Source organism: Merops nubicus, unplaced genomic scaffold, assembly GCF_000691845.1.
Source record: "Merops nubicus isolate BGI_N331 unplaced genomic scaffold, ASM69184v1 scaffold9763, whole genome shotgun sequence".
NCBI classification, from domain to species: domain Eukaryota; kingdom Metazoa; phylum Chordata; class Aves; order Coraciiformes; family Meropidae; genus Merops; species Merops nubicus.
The window spans coordinates 37,545-58,554 of NW_008599548.1; the positions used below are offsets into that span (position 1 = coordinate 37,545).

The window sequence follows — 21,010 nt, forward strand, 5'->3', positions numbered from 1 at the left end:
TACCAGAAAACATGAAAAAAATGTGATTCAGAGCAGATGTATTCTGTTGATTTCTGTAATGGCAAATTTTCTCCAATTGTTCTAAAGTAGATATTTGTTCTGAAGCCACCTTACATGTCTTTGATCTTGCCACATAATGATGTACATTTTATGCAATAATAATGTGAGAAAAAAGAAGCTTGCATGCTGAACAAAAACCAGTTAAGCCCCAAGACACCTCACCCTGATCACCCTGTTAATAGAAAACGAAAAAAAAAATTAAATAGAAATATTTTCTTAAAATAACAGTACAAAATAAATAAAGTATGTGGAGATGAGTTATGTGAGTGTGTAAGAATGCATCCACATTTTGTCAAGATGTCAGAAAAGCTGGACTGTGCAACTCCAGCACTGCTGGATAGAGAATTCAGCAATTCAAGGGTCCCAGAGCAAAACCTGCACAGCGAAAATGGAAACTGTGATTTCATATAAATTAGAAAGTCTGTTAAGCTGAGTTTATTTGCTGCTGTCTCTTGGCTCAACAGGATTCTTCTGCCTGAGCAGAAGGCACATCTTCACTAGCTCCATAGAGAATTCAAACTCCCTCCTCTCTGGTTTCAGTACAGATATAAGCCACATTTCTTTACAGACAGTATAACTAAAAATAAAAACGAAGCTGGGAGATCTGACAGAGTGAGCTGGAATTTAGCAGAACTCATTGCCAACTTCTTGATTAGGTATCAACTCCAGAGTTATGCCTGTTGAAAATTGCACTTAAATAATTTTGACCACATGCTTAACTTTAACTATTTATCCAGGGGATTTAAAAAATCAGTACCTGTGTCTCTGACTGAATAGTTTTTTTCAGCAGACTTTACAGTATTACCAGGTGAGGCAAACACCAGCACTGTGCCAGCAGTCAACATACTCCTAGCTCTCTCTTGAGTTAGAACATATACTACCATGACACTGGAAAATACTGCCAGGGTTGCACGAGGCAAAAATATTTCCCATTAACACTGTTCTCTTTGGTAATGTCTTTTTACTGACCTGTGATTCTGTCAAAGCAGCAGCAGAGCGTTGGGTTGGAAATAAAAAATGAAGGATTCAATAGAGTCAAGGCTTCAGCTCGTTGCCAGGATTTCTTAAAAGTCTCCTGGCTTAAACTTAATTAAACTTCTGTTTTAAAGTGATTTAAAACTGATAAATAGAAAATTCCATGCAGGGACAAGACATATTAGTAGTAATGATTCATCCATTAAGTCTGTTTTGACATCTGGTAGCCAAGAATGAACAAATCCTTCAGATTTGCTTGTCATCAATGGATGTTTCACAGCCTGGCAAAAAGCAAAGCACTTTGTTATTGTTATCTGATATTTTTACAATGCCTGGAGTGTATTTGCACTTAAAAGCTGATGAGTTTTATTATAACACAATAAACACACCTGCACAGAAGCTGCTGAGTCGTTGGCAGGTATGAAGAATAATCTCAAACCCATTTAGGAAAGGTGTAAATCTCGTAGCTATACGCCTGATGTTTGTTTCCTTGTTAGCAGGGATGATTTGAAAGGCAGATGTTCTTCGTCTTGAAAATCTGAGATACACCTCTGAACTCCCATACTGTTTGTACCTACAGATGAAATTAGGACTTCCTCCTATTGTCTGTGTCGTACGTCCCATCGTCCCTAACTGACGCATATCGTATAGCTGCTCGTTTCAAACCAGCCTCTGGCCTTTCTCAAGATGAAACTGTTTCTAAAACGAAGAAATGGCCAAAATCCAAAGATTATTATCACCTCGTCCACTGCTTGCAGTGTTGCATGAGAGAATTTTCCACATCACAGGCACACTTTCCCTGGTCTTTGATTTCACACTAGCAAGAGATGTTTTTATGGCGTTTTGTCGTGACTAAGTTGTCAATTGTCTTTAAAATATTTTTTTTTATAAAAAGGGAATTGTGATTCAATGGTTGTCACTTGATTTGAACAATTTTAAGTATCACTAAGGCTGGAAATTTTTTTAAATTATGTATTACATTCTGGTTTTGGCATTCAAAGAAATTCCATGAGAAAATAGTTATGTAAAGTTTGAGCTGAGGGCAGGAAATGTCCCAGCTTTTTATTTAAGAAATCAATTTTTTAACAGAGTATGTATGACAAAGTTGAAGGGAAATTTCTAGCTAGTCCTACTCTAACCACATCAATTCAACTCTACCACAAACAATTTTTTTTTAAAAAAAATGATAGTACTAATTGCCAGAAAACATGAACAATTGGATGCATAGAAGACTTCACAAGTCAAATGAGAATGAGAAGGCCATGTGTATAAAATAACTAAGTTTTAACTGGTGATCATTCAGGAATTCTCTCTACCTTTGTAACAACATTAAAATAAGGATGTAGCCAAAACAACTGAGACTGACATATTTTATACTGAACAGAAATGAACAGTTTTTTATGAACTGTAGAATTAATCAGTGGAGTTTATTGCCATAGCTGTCCCAGAACATAATATACTGTTTTTTCTCAAAACCAGATTAGACATTTATTTATGTATAAACTAATGCTTGTGATTACATTAAATCTGCAGGTCAAAAATGATCACAGTTACAAACTTTATTTTTTGGGTCATCAACCAATCAGTAATTCAATAATTCCAGGGGTTTTAGGAGAAGAAACTTGATGTGGAGAGGTACTACTCCATGATAATCAATAATGCAATTTCATGGACTTTTCTCTTTGATGTCACACAGTAGAAGGGACCACACAGTGTTACTATAAATGGATGCACTTAGGGTTTTTTTCCCTCCCTTCTTTTCATGGACAGTATAGTGTATAAATTAGATAATCTTCAGTTTGTGGGTATATTCCAAGTACTGATGATAAGAATAACACGTGCATTTGTGAGAACTTCTTATCTGAGTCCTGGAATGGGTTGCCCAGATAGGTTGTGGAGTACACCTCCTTGGAGATGCTCAAAAACCATCTAGGCATGGTGCTTGGCACCTGGCTGTAGGTGACCCTGCCTGAGCAGGGGGTGTGGACAAGGTGACCTCCAGAAGTCCCCCCCAGCTTCAACCTTTCTGTGTTTCTGTGATTCTGTAAGATAAGTGATACAGTAGTTCTAATTCCTGAAGTTCTAACTAGTGGGTGACAGTGGATTCTTCTTTCCTCTACAGCTATTTTCTTTGGCCTAGTTCTAATAAACTTCTGCGGGTTTCGTTGGTGCGTACAATTTCTTTTTCCATGCAAAAAATCACCTTGAAAGAATTCTAAAATGCAGAGCTAAATTTATGGCTGGGAAACATTTGGGTGTTTTTTTTTCAGCAAGATTTAGACTTTAAGTCTAATGAAAGCAAAGGAATGGAGTTTAACTCTTCTCCTCTCCTCTTCAGGGTGCGCAATGATTTCGACGTGCTCACGAACCGACTGATTGGCAGCCATGGCTACTGTACTCAGGTCAGCTGAGGGTGAGGTCTTGGGGATGTCACAGCCTCTGCACGCAGAGCTCTGAAGGGACCTCTGCAAAGAGATGCCATTTCTTCTCTTAAATTCCTTTCTTAAATTTAAAATTGAATTTTTTTTCCTTTTTCCCCATAATGTCAAGCACCTTCACCCCGTAATCTTTTTACCTTGTGTTTTGGCTTGTTCTTGCCTTTTTCAGAGCCTCTAATTTGGGCCTGTTTTTCTGGTCCATGTATGTCTGTACCTGTATGTGCTCATACAATAACTATAAATTCTGGAGAATACTTCAGGAGAAACATGGGGCTATAAATGTGTATAGTATTTTTAAATTCATGCATCAAGTCCAAACTGGCAGTATTGATGTTATTCGTTTCTTCAGGCATGGTAATTTGAAGTTGTTTTTTTTCTGGAAACTTACTTCTTATGATTTCCCCTTATTTTTCTGAACATATGTTATTTATTAATAGTTAGCTGATTCATTGCTGTAGCACAGTCTGGTGCTAGATACTGTTACATGCTCTTACATCCCAGCTGACCCCTGTGGGATCTCACTCTAAGCAAAATGTTTAGTGTCTCTGTTCCTTGAACTTTACACACACTCACATGCACCCATGGATTTAGCCTCTGCCACACCCATGCTTCTAGTTCCATTGGAGAGGAAACAATCAACACTCTGCTACAGTAAGTGTGATTGTATTAGTGATACAGGCCAGATGTGAAGCCATATGGGTGGATGTCTTAGTGAATGAAACTTAAGCTCATCCAGAAATATTCAGTGAGGAAAAAAAAATCTTGTTACAAATCTTGTCCAATATACAAAATACATCACTAAGCACGTGCAGAAATACCAGATGGTATTGTACAGGTTTTTAATTTGTTATTCATGCTGTAGCTTTCATTGTAGAGAAGGGACACCAAAATGTTTTAATTTAAAAAAAAACCAGTGCTGGTCTGAGAAGGTTGAGAGCTGGATGTGGGAGTAAACTGATTATCAGTTATTTGCATCTGGAGAGAGGAACACTGGTAATGCTGCTAATATTCCCTCATTTTTCTTTGGGAGTAGACTTTCCCCAAAATATCTGGAACAGATTTTGTTACCAATCCTAATCCTAACCCTGAACTTAAAGCCACCACATAAATTAAGGGTCTGGTACGTGTGTGACTATCAGTCCTGAATCAGTCTTGTACTGATGTCTGGTAGAGATAAGATCTTTAACTACTGTTCTGTTTTGTTTTTTAAATGTCACAAATAGGAACTGGTGAACTTGCTTCTGACTGGCAAAGCTGTGTCCAATGTTTTCAACAACGTGATAGAGCTGGACTCTGGCAATGGCAATATCACAGTTTTGAAAGGTATCACAAGCCGCAGCGATATCGGTTTGCTGTCTCTCTTCGAGCACTATGATGTTTGTCAGGTATGCCTTCTGTTCTTCTGGTTTTCATTAAAAGGGAAAGAAATTTTAAACTGGCTTGTAATGGGTATAGCAGCTAAGAAATGATGGGCTTGATTCAGTTGCTCTCTCAGAGGCATCTAGCACTGTTTTAGACACCCCAAGTCAGAGCGTGGTCTCCCTTCTGGATACAGGTTCTGTGTCACCACTGCCACCCCTTGGTAAATGGCTTGGGTGGTGTACAGCATCTCAAGGCTTGCATGCCTGTGTTGCTCTCTAACTGATCTCCTGAAGCAAGGGTCAGCTTACAGGCTAACACACTGTTTAAGTGGCTGCTGTATAGAACTGCATGAATGAAGCAGAACCTGCTCAGTGCAGTCCATGGAGCTGAAAGCTGCTCTGCTGCCTGAACATAACTGTGTACTCTAGGCTGAGCTGAACGTGATATTCACTAGATCTCCACTGATCATAGCAGAGCTGAGACACCCCACTCACATGTGGACATCTATATCTTACTCATGTTTATCTAAGCAATTGAATCTGGAGCTGAAATTCACCTTAAATATTCATTTTTCCTTGAGTTCCTGTATGATGGGGAGCCAGATTGATTCAGTCCTCTACTCCATACTGCCACGATGGTCATATTGTGTTAACAATAAAGAAAAGAAACAAAAATAGCTGTCAGTATAATGAGAATGTTCCCTTTAACACGTCTCTGAAATTAGTATTAGAATTGTAGCCACCGTGAAAATCAAAAGATGGATTAAAAATTTCAGAGGAGTCACAGCCATTAGTTTCCCTCTGGAAGAAAAAACTCCTGTAAGGGTTTCACTGGTTCTCCATCAACAGACCTTGCTGTCAGGAAGGACATCTTCCCTAAAGGCATGTTCTACCTTAAACAGAAAATCTTGTGCTTGATGCAACGATATTATCTGAGATTCTCTTGCTTGTGTTGGGTGCTAGATTAGAGAATTGTCATGATCCTATCTGGATTTGCAGTCAGTGCCTCTATAAAATTCTGAAAGCAATTAGCAAAGACTTTGTTTGTACTGATGTAATATAAATGTGTGAGTGAAAACAAAGCTTGATTATAACTGTTTCCCATATGGCTGAAGTCAGTTACATTTCCTTACTACTGACACATCATTTTTTGTTTGTTTTTAATTAACACAATGCTTTACATTATTCACAAGGTTATAATAAGCCGTAAATTGAGTCAAGAAAGCATATCCGTGTATCCAAATCAGATTAATTCAGAACAAACTGCACTAAAAATAATTTAGCTTCTTTGTCTGGTTCAAGGTCCTTGTCCTCTTCTATAAACACTGTAACATTTAAAACCTCAAAAAATGGTTGTGCACCACTGCAGCATTTTTTCCATTCTCTAGTGAGGAAAATGACTTCTGAGTAGCAAAATGGCAAGTGAGGTCAGTGCAGGTAAGAGCTATTTCTTTCCCATCTGCCCTCTAAAAATAAAAGAAAAAGTTATTCAGAGCACACTAGTGAGGCATTTGATGCAGATTGTCTTGCCTTTTGTTCAGAACATCTGCACGTGCTCTGCTGCATTTCAGTCCATACCTCTCAGGGCATGCAGCACTGCCTGCCTTGGGACTAGCACAAAAGGCAGATTTGGGGGACTTTTGCCTCAAGACTGAGGAGCTTCTGCTCTGGCCTAAGCGTGAGGTGCCAGATTCTTCTTTCTGTTGCAAAGATACAAGTTTGGAACAATTTAGGAGCAATAAATGCCCCCCTAGTTTGCAGCAGTGGAGCTGAGAATAGCGTTTGCCTGTCAGTTTTTTCAAACTGACTCTTTTCTTCCTCTCAGTGTTTCAGTAAGTGGATTCAGCATCCAATTACTTTGTGGCTATGAGGATTGTAACTGAAACCAGTAATGGAAAAGGACTGTCATTTTTGGTGGGATTTTTTTTTTTTGGTTCCAGGAGAAAGAAAATCCTGAGTATGATATAAGGTGAATCATAGGCTAGAGCGTCGGAAAACTCCCTTTGGGTCATATCCACCCAATCTCTCAGGGGATAAACCAGGATATTTTTATGTCCTGTTATATAGTAGGCTTTCTTTTAAAAATCTGTACCCATGATGTTCCTGTCTTTTTTTTTTTTTTTCATGTAGCCATTTACTAGTTGATTGCAGTGCACAGAACTGTGATCTTACCTTTTTTCTTATGACTGTATTCTATGAGGAGGTGCAAATACAGATTTGCAGGTACCTGCAAATGTGGAGATTTTAATACCTGCTACACAGCTTCTGCTTTGTAAATACTAATATTAAATCTGACTGTTCATTTACTTAGTTTCCTCTGACTATCAGTCTTACTTCTAATCCAGCCTGCCCCCTAAACAATTCATCCCCATCCGCTAGACATTTACAAGCTGATGTAACAGTTCCTCCCTTTTTCATCAGTACATCCTGCCCAAAGCTTATTTTTATTGCTCTACTTCAGACTTCTTCCAACTTACCCACACATTTAGGAAGAGATATGCAAGATTCCAGGCTAAATGCAGTGAATCCATATGGAGAAAGATTTCCATACCGTTTTATCTCCCCTAATATATGGAGTATTTGTATATAATCCAAATTTCCTTGGTATGTTTTCTGAGTTGAAAATATCATGATGACATGAGGACTGAATTAATCCTTCTGTCAAACTTCAACAGTGGCAAATCAAAATGATCAGTCCCTTTTTCTCCAGTGATTGCCTAAAGAATCCCTCTGTTGCTGATCCACTAATCTCTTTCAGTGGATCATGCTGAATGTGTTATTTATGCTGAGTAGAAAAATGTGTGTTTGGTGTGATTTGTCTGGGATTGTTAATTCCTAATCATCACTCTAAATCCTAATATCTTGGCCATGCTCAGTATATGTTTTTGATGCTGAATGTGTTATTTATGCTGAGTAGAAAAATGTGTGCTTGGTGTAATTTGGGATTGTTAATGCCTAATCATCACTCTAAATCCTAATATCTTGGCCATGCTCAGTATATGTTTTTGCCATGTAATTACTTGTTGCACAGTTTCACAGTGACAGATGGATTCAGTCAGGCTATTTCGTATGCATACATATAGTTTCATAGTGAGATTCCATATTTTAAAGCAACAAAGCTAAAAGTCTGATTGTATTACCTTTTGGTACAAAGTTACACATCTTTGTTTTGCTTTCCTTTGTGCTAAGCCCATATTTAAGCTACATTAATTCCATCTGATCTTACACATTTAACTAAGAAGCCTAAAATCAGATTTTAGGTTCCCTGGGATTTTTTTAGAGCTCTTAATGCAATAAAGACATTTCCAAAAATTGGTGAGTCCACAAAGTAATGGTGCAGGGTTTTTTTCTGTTTGTTGGGCTGCAGCATGCAGCAGTTTATCAGTAGGCTCAGGGAAGCTGAGTTGTTTCTGCAGCAGGGACAAGACCTCAAAGAAAGGGGTGAGACAGCAAAGGGGGCAGGGACAGTTACAGAAGGTAGGAGTAAGAAAGTCCCTGTGTTTGAGTCAAAATCTTTGGCCTAATTGCCACTTAACATTCCAGGTAAAAAACCTTTGAATGATGAAATGCTCTTTTAAAACTTACTGTGATGTTATAAGCAGAAACAGATGGGAACTGATGGTTGCTCCTCATAGTTACACCAGATCACTGAAGACACTATGAGTGACAAAAGGGAAAAATAATCTGCATTCTTACCTGAAAAATATTAAATATGATATTATTATCATCAATAATGGTAATAGAAGTAACAGTAATATCTAGCATGTATGTGGAATTTCCTAGGAATAGATCTGTGCAAAATTTGGCAGGTATCATCATTGTTTTACAGGGTGGGTAACAGATGAACAAAAGTGAAAGTGTTTATCCCAATAAGTTGTCATGTAAGCTAATTGCTAAAATGGGAAGAGAGCACAGGTCTTCTAAATCTCTTATTCTAAATTTAGACTGATACTGGCTGATGAGTTTCACCATCCTTCTGAACTGCATTTTGAAACCAATGTAGGTGTGTGCTGTTGTACATGAGGTGTGGAACTATTCAAGGCTTTTTGTCTCTTTTGAACCTTGGCTCTGATTCTTGTCTTCATGATTCTCTCCTGCTTTTAACCTCTCCTGCTACTGTAGTCAAACCCCTGATCATCTGATCTCCCAAACTCCCACAACTCTGATTGTTGACAATGCCCAAATCTTTGCCTGATCTGTCAGCATTTCAAGAGACTGAGGCTTTTTAGTTTTTGCATTTCTGAAAATGAAGAGAGAATGTGACATTGACAAATTAAGTTATGTTCACTTTTCCTATTTCTTTCAAAATATAGAAAGAAACATAAATAAACAGGGGGGAAATATTATGTTTGGTCTTTTGGATGAAACCAGCATGCTGTGCTATAACAAGATCTACTTGAATTATTAAATGGAGCACACAGGCTCTGTCTTCTGGCACCTCACCTGTTTATTTGCCCTGGGGAACATCCTTCCCATGCCTTATGTCTGCTAAACAGGCTCCTTTCTCAGTCAGATGGACTGGATTCAAGCCAGGCCACTGGTGGGGCTGCAGAGAGAGTGGGGTGTTACAAAGAGTTTTTTAACCATCTCATTTAACAAACCAACATCAAAAATATACATGTGCAAAATGGAAACTGATGGTTGGTTTTAATTTCCCACCTATTTGTCAGTGATGGGCATGCAGGAGATACTGTGCTGTGTAGATGCATTTGGCAAGGGATCCTGCTGTTTATGTAAGACATTTCTGAGGGCCACTGTGGGCAAAAACATGATACACACAAGTTTGACTGAAACAAGGCTGACAAAACATTGGCCCTTTAAAAAGTCTGTTCTTCGTTTCTTGTTTTTACACCTCCCTTTCTAGCCTGGAACTGAAATTTTCATTAATAAAGTCCTGTTGTCCTCCTGCTTATCCATGGACAGTTGTTTTTCCAGAGGCTTGTCACTGTTGCTGGGATATGGGCTTTGATTTCTTGTCAATAACGTTCCAAATAAAATAGGATCACAGAGTTTTTCTTTAGAACAATAAGAATAAGAAACTCCACATTAAAAGAGTTCTGCATGCTTTGCAAATACACAAACCAGAAAATAATAAGTCAAATATTTTCCACGTCTCTCTAGAATATAAATATGTGCATTTGCATCTGGATTTATCCTATCTAACGTTAGGTCCTTTACTGGGGGTTGGACTAGATGACCTCTAAAAGTCCTTTCCAACTCAAAGCATTCTGTGATTCTATCTATGATAGGTCAAAAATGTTTCAGGTAAGAGTCCAGCCAAGTCCCTTTCCAGCAGAGACGTCTAAATTTCTGATAATATCCATCTCTTCCTTGTTTGAGTTTGCAGACAGCCAAAGTCTAGGGGACAACCTAAGTTAGAGGGCTTAGAAATAAATGCTGAGGAGTGAAGTGGAAAAAATCTTGACCTATCTTTGTTACTACAGCGAAGTGACTTACTGAAATTAATTCTAAACTCTGCACTGGGTGTCGAGGGAATGGCAAAGCATTGAAGTCTTGAGTGAGGGTCTGAATCTCCCTCAGCATTTCTTCACTTGATACCAGAAAAGCAGCAGAGTGGGACAAAGATAAAGAAAAGCTTCAGAGGCTACCTGGCACCCTGACATCTATTTGCCTTGCCACAACTGCTGTTTTCTTTTACTGTGTAACAAAGTAAGAGAACTTTAGGGAAATTGTGGTGCTTTCCAGGAGTCTTTGGTTTGGTAGTCCTGGCATTGAACATGTATATATTTATATTCTTTGTTAATGTTGCCTGTCCCCCTTCAAATTTGTTATCAGAAAGGTTTCCTTTTCTACAACAAAAAGGATTCAATGCTGCAGAGAAATTGTCTAGGGTTCCCTTGTAGCAGTAGTGTTTTCTACTACAATTTACATCTATCTGTCTAAAAACTCACCAATTTCATGCATACTCTGAATTTCAAATCTTGTGAACAGTGATTTTATTCTTCTTAATCTGATTGAATGAAGTACGTATCAATGGCAATAACTTTACTCTCATAGTGTCCCATAACTCTATGCAAATAGAGTAGAAATGTGGCTGTCCTGGTGTTTTAATAGTGCTGGTGGAATAGGTGAAGTGAGTCAGTGAAGTTCTTGGTCAACCAAGAGCTATTTCAAGGGTCTCTGTTTCTACACCATTGTCACTTCTGGTTTTAACACCATTGGAACATTGTTTAATATTAATTCAGTGAAGGTCATTGAAACTGCAGGGAAAAAATGTTAACAGAACAAACAATAGTCTGTAGCCTGGAACTGTGAGAGCTTTGTGTAATTTTCCTTTGGTCTGTCAATCCAATTGGATTCAGTACCATGAGCAATTATTCCATTTGTCAGAACCTTTGTGGAATCACATGGGTCTAAGTACTGCACTGTGTGAGTTCTTTGGAAAATAAGCATCTACAACACTTGTATTCAGGCAAATTACCATAAAGCAAGAAATGACTGAATATAATTACAGTAATAATAAAAAAAATGATAGTCTAGCAAGCAATGAAGTAACATTATATTGATTACAAAACTCCTGGAGAAAAATGCCATCACATGAGCCATATCCAGTGATTCCCCTGGTTTTGAGATCATCTTCTCTTCTTCTTTGAATCATGACCACTGCATGGGATTCCAAGCAACACAGAATCTAGTTTGTATTTAATGCCTGTTTCTTTTGGTATACATGTAGCAAAAGGCAGCTTTGTTCAATTAGCAAATAAAATCTGAATGGTGAAGTACCATACACTTATTCTAGCAGAGACATTGGAATAATTCTCCAGTATTAAATACTTGCCTGTAGATTTCATTTCACCATTATCCACATAAACGCTGAAGGCAGATGTGGCAAAGGACCACCCTTGGTGTTGGAAATGAGCCATCTGAAGGTACTTGCTTTTGAAAGATTGACATTTTCCAAAGATGAGAATTGTGCCATTGAAATTTATGAGGATTTGTAAGGGGGAGGATTTCCCTCTTATATTCCAGGGTCACTACCACCAACCAACATGGCCTGGCAACTGGAGAAGCCACTCATCATCTGGACTAGTTAAATGAGAGTGTACTGATAATCCACTCAGAAATTGATCCTTGAAGAAGCAGATGAAGCAGTCCTCACAATGAGGATTGTCCTTACCTTGTCAGTAGCATGATTCCATATTATAGTTTGTAGAAAAAAAGCCTAGACGTGTGTTTGGGAATGCTATGGGATGGGCAAATCCCACAGCATCACAGGAAGTCTAACCAAAGTAACATGTTTGGGGAGAGGAAGGAATTTTAGCCTTGTGGATAAGGCTAAAATGTGAGGCACTAGAAAAAATATCTAGATGTTTTGGGGAATGCTATGGAACGGGCAAGTCCCATAGCAACATAGGAAGTCTAAACAAAGTAACATGTTTGGGGAGAGGAAGGAATTTTAGCCTTGTGGATAAGGCTAAAATGTGAAGCACTGGACCAGGCTGCCCAGGGATGTGCTGGAGTCACCATTCCTGGAGGGGTTCCAAAAACCTGTAGATGTGGCACTTGGGCACATGGTTTAATGGTCATGGTAGTGTTGGATGATGGTTGGACTTGCTGATCTTAGCAGCCCTTTCCAACCTTGATTCTATGATTCTATAAAAACCATTCCATGCCTCTCTGCCTTAAAGCTGGCATGTAGGAGTAACCTGAGGTGTTTGAAGAGCCTGAAGTTCTCCATGCCTCTTGACCTTAAAGCTGGAGTGTAGGAATAAGCTGATGTATCTGGAGAGCCAGAAGCCCCTGGAAGGTGATGATGGTGGGACCAAGTCATTCTGGGGAGAAACAGACCTGCAGTGACCAGCCAGTAGCTGGAACACAACTTGATGTTTAAGGCAGCAGCTAATCATCAACTAGTATAACTGATATTAATTGAAATGAAGACTTTTTATGTCTCCCTTTTTATGGGAGATGAGGTTTTGACCTGCAATGTTTTTATGCTCTCCTTATTGTCTTAAAGTTCATGCCCTTGCCTTCTTCTGCAAGCATTGTAATTAAAAATTATACCTAACTGGGAAGTGTTCCTGCAGACCTTACTCATCTGAACAATTTGTCCTGACTTCAATAGGACTGTTCATGTGATGAAGAGTGGCAGTGGATTTGTGCTTTGAAACTGTTCTGTATCTCTCTGATCTTGTTTTATCAGACCTTGTTTGCTGAAGCTTGGAAGTGACTTTAGGAGCCGTATTTTGGAGGAACACATTTTTAGGAGAAGACTGGCTGTTCCTTTTTGGCTTTGATTTATAGAAGTGTTGAAATATGCATGTTTGTGAGACTGAATCTTTTCATCCATATCCCTCTAATTTGCCATCTTCTGTTGCATCTGCGTATTTCCCTTCTTGATAGCTCTTGTTATGAGTAGTTTTGTAAGCTTGTAAAAACATTTCTTTACTTGTAAGCCAAGAATTTACATAAAAAGCAAAACTCTTGTATAAAAGGACGTTTGAAATAGATATTAGCAAAATAATGAGTCAGGGAACAGTTACTTAATTAGCTAGAGACTTGTTATCTAACATCAGACAAAATTCTTGTTGGGGAAGGTGAATGATTTTGTACCAATGTAATGCTTCAGATATAAATTCTAAATCTCAGTAATAAATAAAACCCCCCATTCCTTATCACTTAGGGTGCTGTTTAGATTTTTTCAGTGCAGCTGCAGATATGGTGACTTCTACCTTTTAGCAGTGAATCAGGTGATGTTTGTGTACCCAAGGAACTGAGGATCAGACAGTGTCTTGCCCAGTAGGGCTTCTGTCTGCTATAAGAATTGGAAGTGGAGCTGTAGTAAGAAAAGTTCCACTGAAAGCAAAAAAAAATATTGATTTGATTTATTTTCCCTGAACAATTTCTAAGCTACAGAACCCCAGTAATCCACTGGGTGAAAAAGCACTGTTATTTTGAACTTAGAATACAGCTTTCAGTAACAGGAATATAGCTAATAAAAACTGTCTGTTGTAACTGAATATTAAAATCCTAGCTGAAAGAAATGTTTCTTTGTTGCACTAAGCAATCTAATCACTAATTTTACTCTATTATTGACTAGTGAAGAAACTAATGTCATTAACTGATTGTGCAGCTTTAAAGCAGTAGTATGCAACAGGAAGATGACATCTGTCTCAGAACACATTGGTGTGAGGTGGAGAAAATACTACAAGATATTCACTGACCTCAGTGGATGCAGGAAACTCCCATGACTCATTTTATATCAGCATATATTAAGTTTCAAACCCATAGATATACTCCCCTAGGTATTAAAGCACCTATGGATCTGTCTTCAAACATAAATTCTATAAGAAATAATAGATATGAGCATAAATATGAATAAAACTAGTCTCAGTTGTTTGCTGGACTTGAACCTTAATGACTACAGGCTGAAACAGAAGAAAATAAAAATATTAAATTGATAAATTGATATATAGAGAGATAAAAGCAGTTACAAATCCAAAGAATTACTGTAAGTAGCCCACATTTTAAATAGCTGGTAGATTTAAGAATAATACTTCAGATCACTAGAGGAGACTAGAACAGACTTTTTCAGTTGGAAGGGACCTACAATGAGCATCTAGTCCAACTGCCTGAGCACCTCAGGGCTGACCAAAACTTAAATTATGTTACTAATTACATTGTCCAAATGCTTCTTTAATACTGACAGGCTTGGGGCATCAACCAACTCTCTAGGAAGCCTGTTCCAGTGTTTGACCACCCTCTTGGTAAAGAAAAGCTTCACAGTGTCCAGCCTAAACCTCCCATCACACAGCTTTGAACCATTCCCATGAGTCCTGTCACTGGATCCCAGGGAGAAGGGCTCAGCACCTCTCTTTCCACATCCTGTCCTCAGGAAGCTGTAGAGACCAATGAGATTACCCCTCAGCCTCTTCTCCAAACTGCACAAACCCAGTGTCCTCAGCCACTCCTCACAGGACATTCCTTCCAGCCTTTTCACCAGCTCTCTTGCCCTCCTCTGGGTTAATTCAAGAACCTTCACATCCCTCTTAAATTTGGCCCAGAACAGCACACAGCTCTCCATGTGAGGCTGCACCAATGCAGGGGGAGTGCTCCCCTCTTTTGGCCAGCTGGTTGTGCTGTGCTGGGTGCACCCCAGGGTGGGGCTTGTCCTCTTGGCTGCCAGGGCACACTGCTGACTCACCCTGAGCCTCCTGTCAGCCAGCACCCCCAGATCTCTTTCTGCAGGGCTGCTCTCCAGCCACTCCTCTCCCAGGTTTATCCTTAGCTCCAGTGCTGCTCCATCCTAGGATAATCTTCATCATAAATTTCCAGGAACTGAGGCTAGACTAACAGGTCCATTGGATGTTCCCTGGATCTTCCCTCAGGCCCTTTTTTTCATAAATTAGAATAATATTGACTAGCTTCCAGTCAGCAGGGACCTCTCCAGGCTCCCAACACCTTTGGTAGGTGATTGAGAGAGGTCCCTGCCATGACATCCACATAGCTCCTTCAGAAGTCTGGGATGAATCCCATCAGGCCTTATGGACTTAGGAACATACAGGTGATACCACTGGTCCCTTACCATTTCAGTGTGAGGAAATGGCCTCAGGCTGCACCAGGGGAGGTTTTGATTGGATATTAGGAAGAATTTCTTCCCTGAGAGAGTGGTGAGGCACTGGAATGGGCTGCCCAAGGAGGTGGTGGAGTCACCATCTCTGGAAGGGATCAAAAAAACGAGTAGATGTAGCACTTGAGGCTGTGGTCTAGTGGTTAGGGAAATGTTGGGATGGAGGTTGGGCTTGATGATCCTGGAGGTCCTTTCCAGCCATAATGGTTCTGTGATTTTTGCCCACACGGGGGTGTCTCAGGTCATCTCAGATCCTGTGAAGTCTCATCAGAGCACAATCTATCTGCCATTGATCCTGTGTAGCATTCCTGGTGTAAACTCTCTGTGGTTTTACAGCTGTTGCAGAGGACAGAGCTCCTTCTAGTTCTGATCATCTGGGATAGGATCTTTCTGCTGTAAGGATGCTACAGCAGGATTTCATTACCTGCATAACTCAAAGCTAGATGCTCCCTTTATATGTTCCATGGTTTACCAGAGCTAATTCATCTGCTTCATCAGCAGTATGTAATGAGCCTTCATTAATCTTTGTAGACTGTAATAAATAATTGATCTTACACATCTCATGTTTTCCACAAAGAATTGTTTCCCTCCTGGCCCCCCCATGATGCTCTAACGTTTTGTATCTTTCTTTCAGGTTGGTTGTTACTTGAAGAGCCCTAAATACCCAATTTGGTTGGTATGCAGTGAAAGCCACTTCAGTGTGCTGTTTTGTTTGGAAAAGGATTTACTGGGTGACTGGAAGACAGAGAGAAGATTTGATCTATATTATTATGATGGCTTGGCCAACCAGGAGGAAGAAATCCGATTAACAGTGGGTATGTACCACTCAGGCATCCTGCATTTCATCTCTGGTGGTGGCAACAGCATCCCACCAGAAAGAAACAGACAGTAATACAAACAATTATGGCCTCAGGCATTAAAGATTAATTGTGTGTCTGTTTCCTAATTGCCATAATTAGTTTCAGTGATTAACTGGAAAATAGATTTCACAAGTAAGTTTTAGGGATAAGCATTGAAAGTGTTAAAGGTGAGCATGTGCTACTATATAGATAGGTAAATATTCCACTGACACTGATTTCCAAGGAACAGATTGTGATCTGGCCTGTTCCTTCTCCCAGGACTGTAAACCATATTTATCTACTCCCATTCTCCTTCACATCTTCTCACATCATTCCTACAGGCAGAAAGTGCAAGTCTCCTGTCCCTCAACCCTACATGTCTGTAGTAAAATGAGCAGAGGAGTGAGTAAGCATGAAAACCTTGCCTCCAAAGCCATCTGCTTCAGAAGGTGACAGCAATCTGCTGACAAATTCTGGTCTCTTTACTTGCTTGTAAGCATACCTGAAACACAAGCATGCAAAGAAGCCAAATTATGCAGCTGCTTTCACAGTAATTACATATTTTTCACACTCAGACATTTGAACAAGAAATATTCTGCTATTTAGAAAGCTCCTGCTTATTAAGACATGTCCATATTAAGACATTCTTGACCACTAAATTCCTATATGCTAGTAATATCCTACTTACCTTTTGTTTTCTTTCCTTCAATGTATTTATGCAATCTAATCAAATTCCTCCTCAATCTTAAGGAATCACTCTAATGTAGTCCACTCTTTAAAAATAAACTGTATTCCTCCTTTGCACCTACATTCTGGTTGTTGGGCAGGGTGAGTTATGTATGGGTGTTGTATGTTCTAATTGGGTCCATGTGGCAAAGCTGTTTGTATGGTGGGAGTTGCTGGGGGCTTTAACATCTCACAAGATCTGGCAGTGAGTTCAGTTGTCTTTCTGCCTGTTATTTATCCTCTTCTTTTAATTAAAATGCCTGTTGTTCTATTGTAGGGATCACGTTATATATTATCTCAAAAAAAATACTTAACCTTTACAGGACTGTTGTTGCCAGCAGGTTCCCACATGGTCTGTCCCAGATGAAAGATTCTTTGTAGGTAGCATAGATGATGTAATTCAGCACAGGCCTGGAGAGATTGAGACACATTTTTTCTGCTGTCTTCTACCATGCAACATACAGTCCAAACCAGTTCTTATCTATCTTTTCATCCTTATTAAATCAGGAGTGTTTCCAAAATCCACAGCAACATCCCTGAATGAGAAAGTGCCACAGTATGCCTAAATTTTTCTCTTTACTGTGCAGCCTGTCATGGCATATCTGTACATTTCCCCTCAAAGACTGAACTTGCATTGAGAGGTTGATATATTTTGTTGTGGTTGTAGCCTCTTCCAGGGACACATCCTTCTAAATCTTTTATTATCTGTGAAATTCTGCAAGAGGCTGTAAAATGCAAATTTCATCCTACCAGGGAAATGTGTTCCTGGTTCTGGCTGTGCAGTAATCCTTTGTTAGGTCTGGAGAGCAGCTGGAATTACTTTACATCCAAAGGTAGCAGTGATCATACATCCTTACAGTGCATCCAGTACCAGATGGAGATGCCAGCATGGTGAGTGTTACTCACCATGTTATTTCCAGTCTGGAAATGCCAACAAGCTGGGTTGGTTAGGCAGTGTTCCTCAGAGACACAGCTGAGGTCCTGGGTGCTGCACAGCACCTCTCACTGGTGCTGGTCAGCAAAGTTGTTTGCTTTTCACTACTAAGAGGGTGAATTCCTTGAAAGGGGAATCTTGTTTATAATGAGGAAGATTGCAATCAAAGTCACATTTCAGGAAATCTTGAAGAAATTACATTGGTGAAGAAATGCAAAAAAAAGGCAGAAAGAATGGCAGAAGAATTACATTTTGGGGCTAATAGCAGTTGACACTTTCTCTTGAGAATTGTTTCTCATAACCATTTGTCAAAAATGTGGGCAAGAATTATGAAGTTCCTTCCTAAAAGCAGCCAATGCCTGCTAGTGAATTCATCATACTATCACAAATAGATGAAGATTCTTCAACACTTTCCACTGGGGTAGAATTTCTGATAGGCAGAGAAGGAAAACAAGCCAGTGTATCTAAATTAATAACCCTTCACAGTTTGCTCATTTTTTTTTGGCAGCTGTTTAGGGACTGAGTGGAGATTCTGGGATTTTTGTTATATGTCACAGAGAGCACTTGTAGGAAAGTGTGGTACTGCTCAGAGAGATACTTCTCCTTTCTAAAATACAGTTAATACCTACCCACATTAACATTCACAAAAGATTGTCTCCAAGTGAAGACAGGGAATTTTTGTGCAATCTGTTTTAATAAATCATTCTTCTATCTCGTTGGTGCACACCTTCAACTTTGCATCCTTTTAAAGTTGTCAAAAAGCAGCTGAATAATTACTAAGAGGAGTATAACTGAGTTACTCAGAAGATTCTTCCAGAGTCATAGGTACCATCCTCAACTGCTCTGCAGATCCCACAGAATCAGGGGGAATAGAAACAGTGAAAAGAGCCACGGTTCAGATACTGGAGGCAGCCTCTGGTGAAGGCTGGTCTGTTGGTGATGATCCTCTTTCAGAACAGCTTTTTTTGCACAATTAAGATGAAATTGTACCAATGTGAAGATAAAAGAAATCATATTCATATCCTTCTTGCTGTTGATGACCCCCAGATGAAGGGTCTTAACTTCAATATTGCTTATTCCAAATGACTTCTATGAAACACTAGCACAGTTTCTTAGTAAATTAACTTGGTTAAATGTTCCTTACCTACTCCTCCAAGTGATAGTCATTAGTGATATTTTTTTCCTGTTCCTTTGTATGAAAAATCTCTATTCAAACCTCTTGGTTGGAAGAACTCAAGTCTAAACATGACAAAATTCAGGAAGGTGGCAGTGCCTGAGAAAGGCAGCCATGCAGATGCCTATCCTGCTACTGGTGCTGTGGTCAGGAGAGCTGCTGTTGCTTCTGTGAGAAGACCCAGAACATCAGTATCAGGAATTTCTAGAGTCACCCAAATACTATTGGAGACCCCCAATGAACTATTTTAAACTCTTCAATATTAAAGTAAAAGAGCCCCTTTGAAACATAAAAGATTCCTATGAACCTCTAAGTTCCTGAGGATCTAAGAGAAAACTGCCATTACTTTATGTGCTTCTAACTATTCTCCATTTCCTACTACTCCAGCCCTTGCAGTCCTTCAGAGTTTTCTGCAAGTATTTCTACTGACAAGATCAACCAGCAAGGGAGAGCCAGGTTCTCTCTGTGACACAAGGAAGCCAGACATGTCTGAGACTATCCTACACTCTGTCTTGGCATCATTTTTTTTGCTCTCAATCCACCCTTTGGCTGGATGACAGACAGAAAAGAAGAAAAAGAAAACCCAAAACGTGATCTGCCGCAGTTTAAAATGTTTTGCTCCAGAAGAGGAAGCAGCTGAGCAGAGTGACATCCAAGCTGGTCGCAGGATGTTTTCTCCCTGGGAAGTTCAGTGACTACTTTCACTGTTGACAGATCCAGTGGCTGAGACACTGACCTCTCTGTTTTCCCCAGAACAGTGCAATTGCCTCTCTGTCCCTAAGGAATCTCACAGCCTGTGGCAGCTCTCTTACATTCAACACAAAACCTTTTTCTCCTGTGTGTGCATCACTTTCTCAACAGTCAAGGCTGGTCTTCTTTCCCAGGGTGAAAGAACCTTAACCCAGCTCTAACTGGATCTGGGGTTTCCCATCCAAAGACTACTCCTGTCCTTTGGATCTGAGTAATGAAAATTACTTTCTTAGTAATTATGACATCAGTCACAAAATAAAAACCTCATGACAGCCCTCCAGCCTCTTCTTTCACTTCCTTATTCATCTTCTCTCTTGAAACCATCTCTGTATTAGTAAACTAACCTGGGTCAGGGCATGAGTCAGAACCCTGTCCCACGATCATCTCTACTGTTAATATGTCAGCACAACTCTTGGCATGTTTCTGGCCCAGAACAACTAATATGGAGCACAATCTGGGGATCATTCCAAACAGCATTTGCATTCAGTCACCCCCTTTCAGCCTGCCTTCACGTGAACAGGCAGTAGACCACCAGCTGAAAGGCTTTAAGAGATGACAGATTTCAATCCAAAGTGAGTGCATGCCCATTGTGAGCTAGGAGATTTACAGTGTGAGTTGTAGTCCACTTCCACAGGTGAAGCTACTACTAGAAGGTACTGTGGTACTCTATATGAACAGAAATATAGTCCAGCCACTAATTATGTCTCTTATGTCTCATATGTCTCTGCAGACACAACTCAGATGTGCACTGAAGATAAAGAAAATGATCTTACTCCTCCACTTGAGCACTGTATTAGGACAAAGTAAGTGAATCTACAGTTTTTCATGCAGTTATTTTCAGTTACTGATATAAATAATATAGGTAACACTAGAGTGCAGTAAAAAAAAAAACATTTCAGCAAGTAGTCTTGAAAAATTACTGCTCAAAAATCAGAAGGGATCTGAATAGGCCAGGCTGTAATTATATGCATTACACATTTAATTCTGCATTATTGAGGTTAACATCAAATTGTCTAAGATGTTCACTTCATTCTTAGAGGAACCTTCATTACATCACCAAGAACTGACTGAGCCAGATTCAGTTTGAGAGCAAAGCTTGATTTCAATAGATCTAAATTTATATTCCCAATCATGACTGATTCCTATTGTAGAGGTGTAATGA

The 21,010-nt window shown here is 39.4% G+C and overlaps 1 protein-coding gene across 1 annotated transcript in view; it reads left to right on the forward strand.

Moving 5' to 3' along the window:
- The window catches only part of FAM188B (family with sequence similarity 188, member B), a gene marked incomplete at its 3' end in the record, with an annotated part of 46,174 nt that extends 25,523 nt beyond the window's left edge, over positions 1–20,651 (forward strand). The window contains exons 10-13 of the mRNA XM_008937425.1: positions 3,374–3,437; positions 4,697–4,858; positions 16,060–16,240; positions 20,579–20,651. Coding sequence (XP_008935673.1) covers positions 3,374–3,437; positions 4,697–4,858; positions 16,060–16,240; positions 20,579–20,651 — 480 coding nt within the window. The remainder of the gene's footprint in view (positions 1–3,373; positions 3,438–4,696; positions 4,859–16,059; positions 16,241–20,578) is intronic.
- Positions 20,652–21,010: the final 359 nt, after the last annotated feature.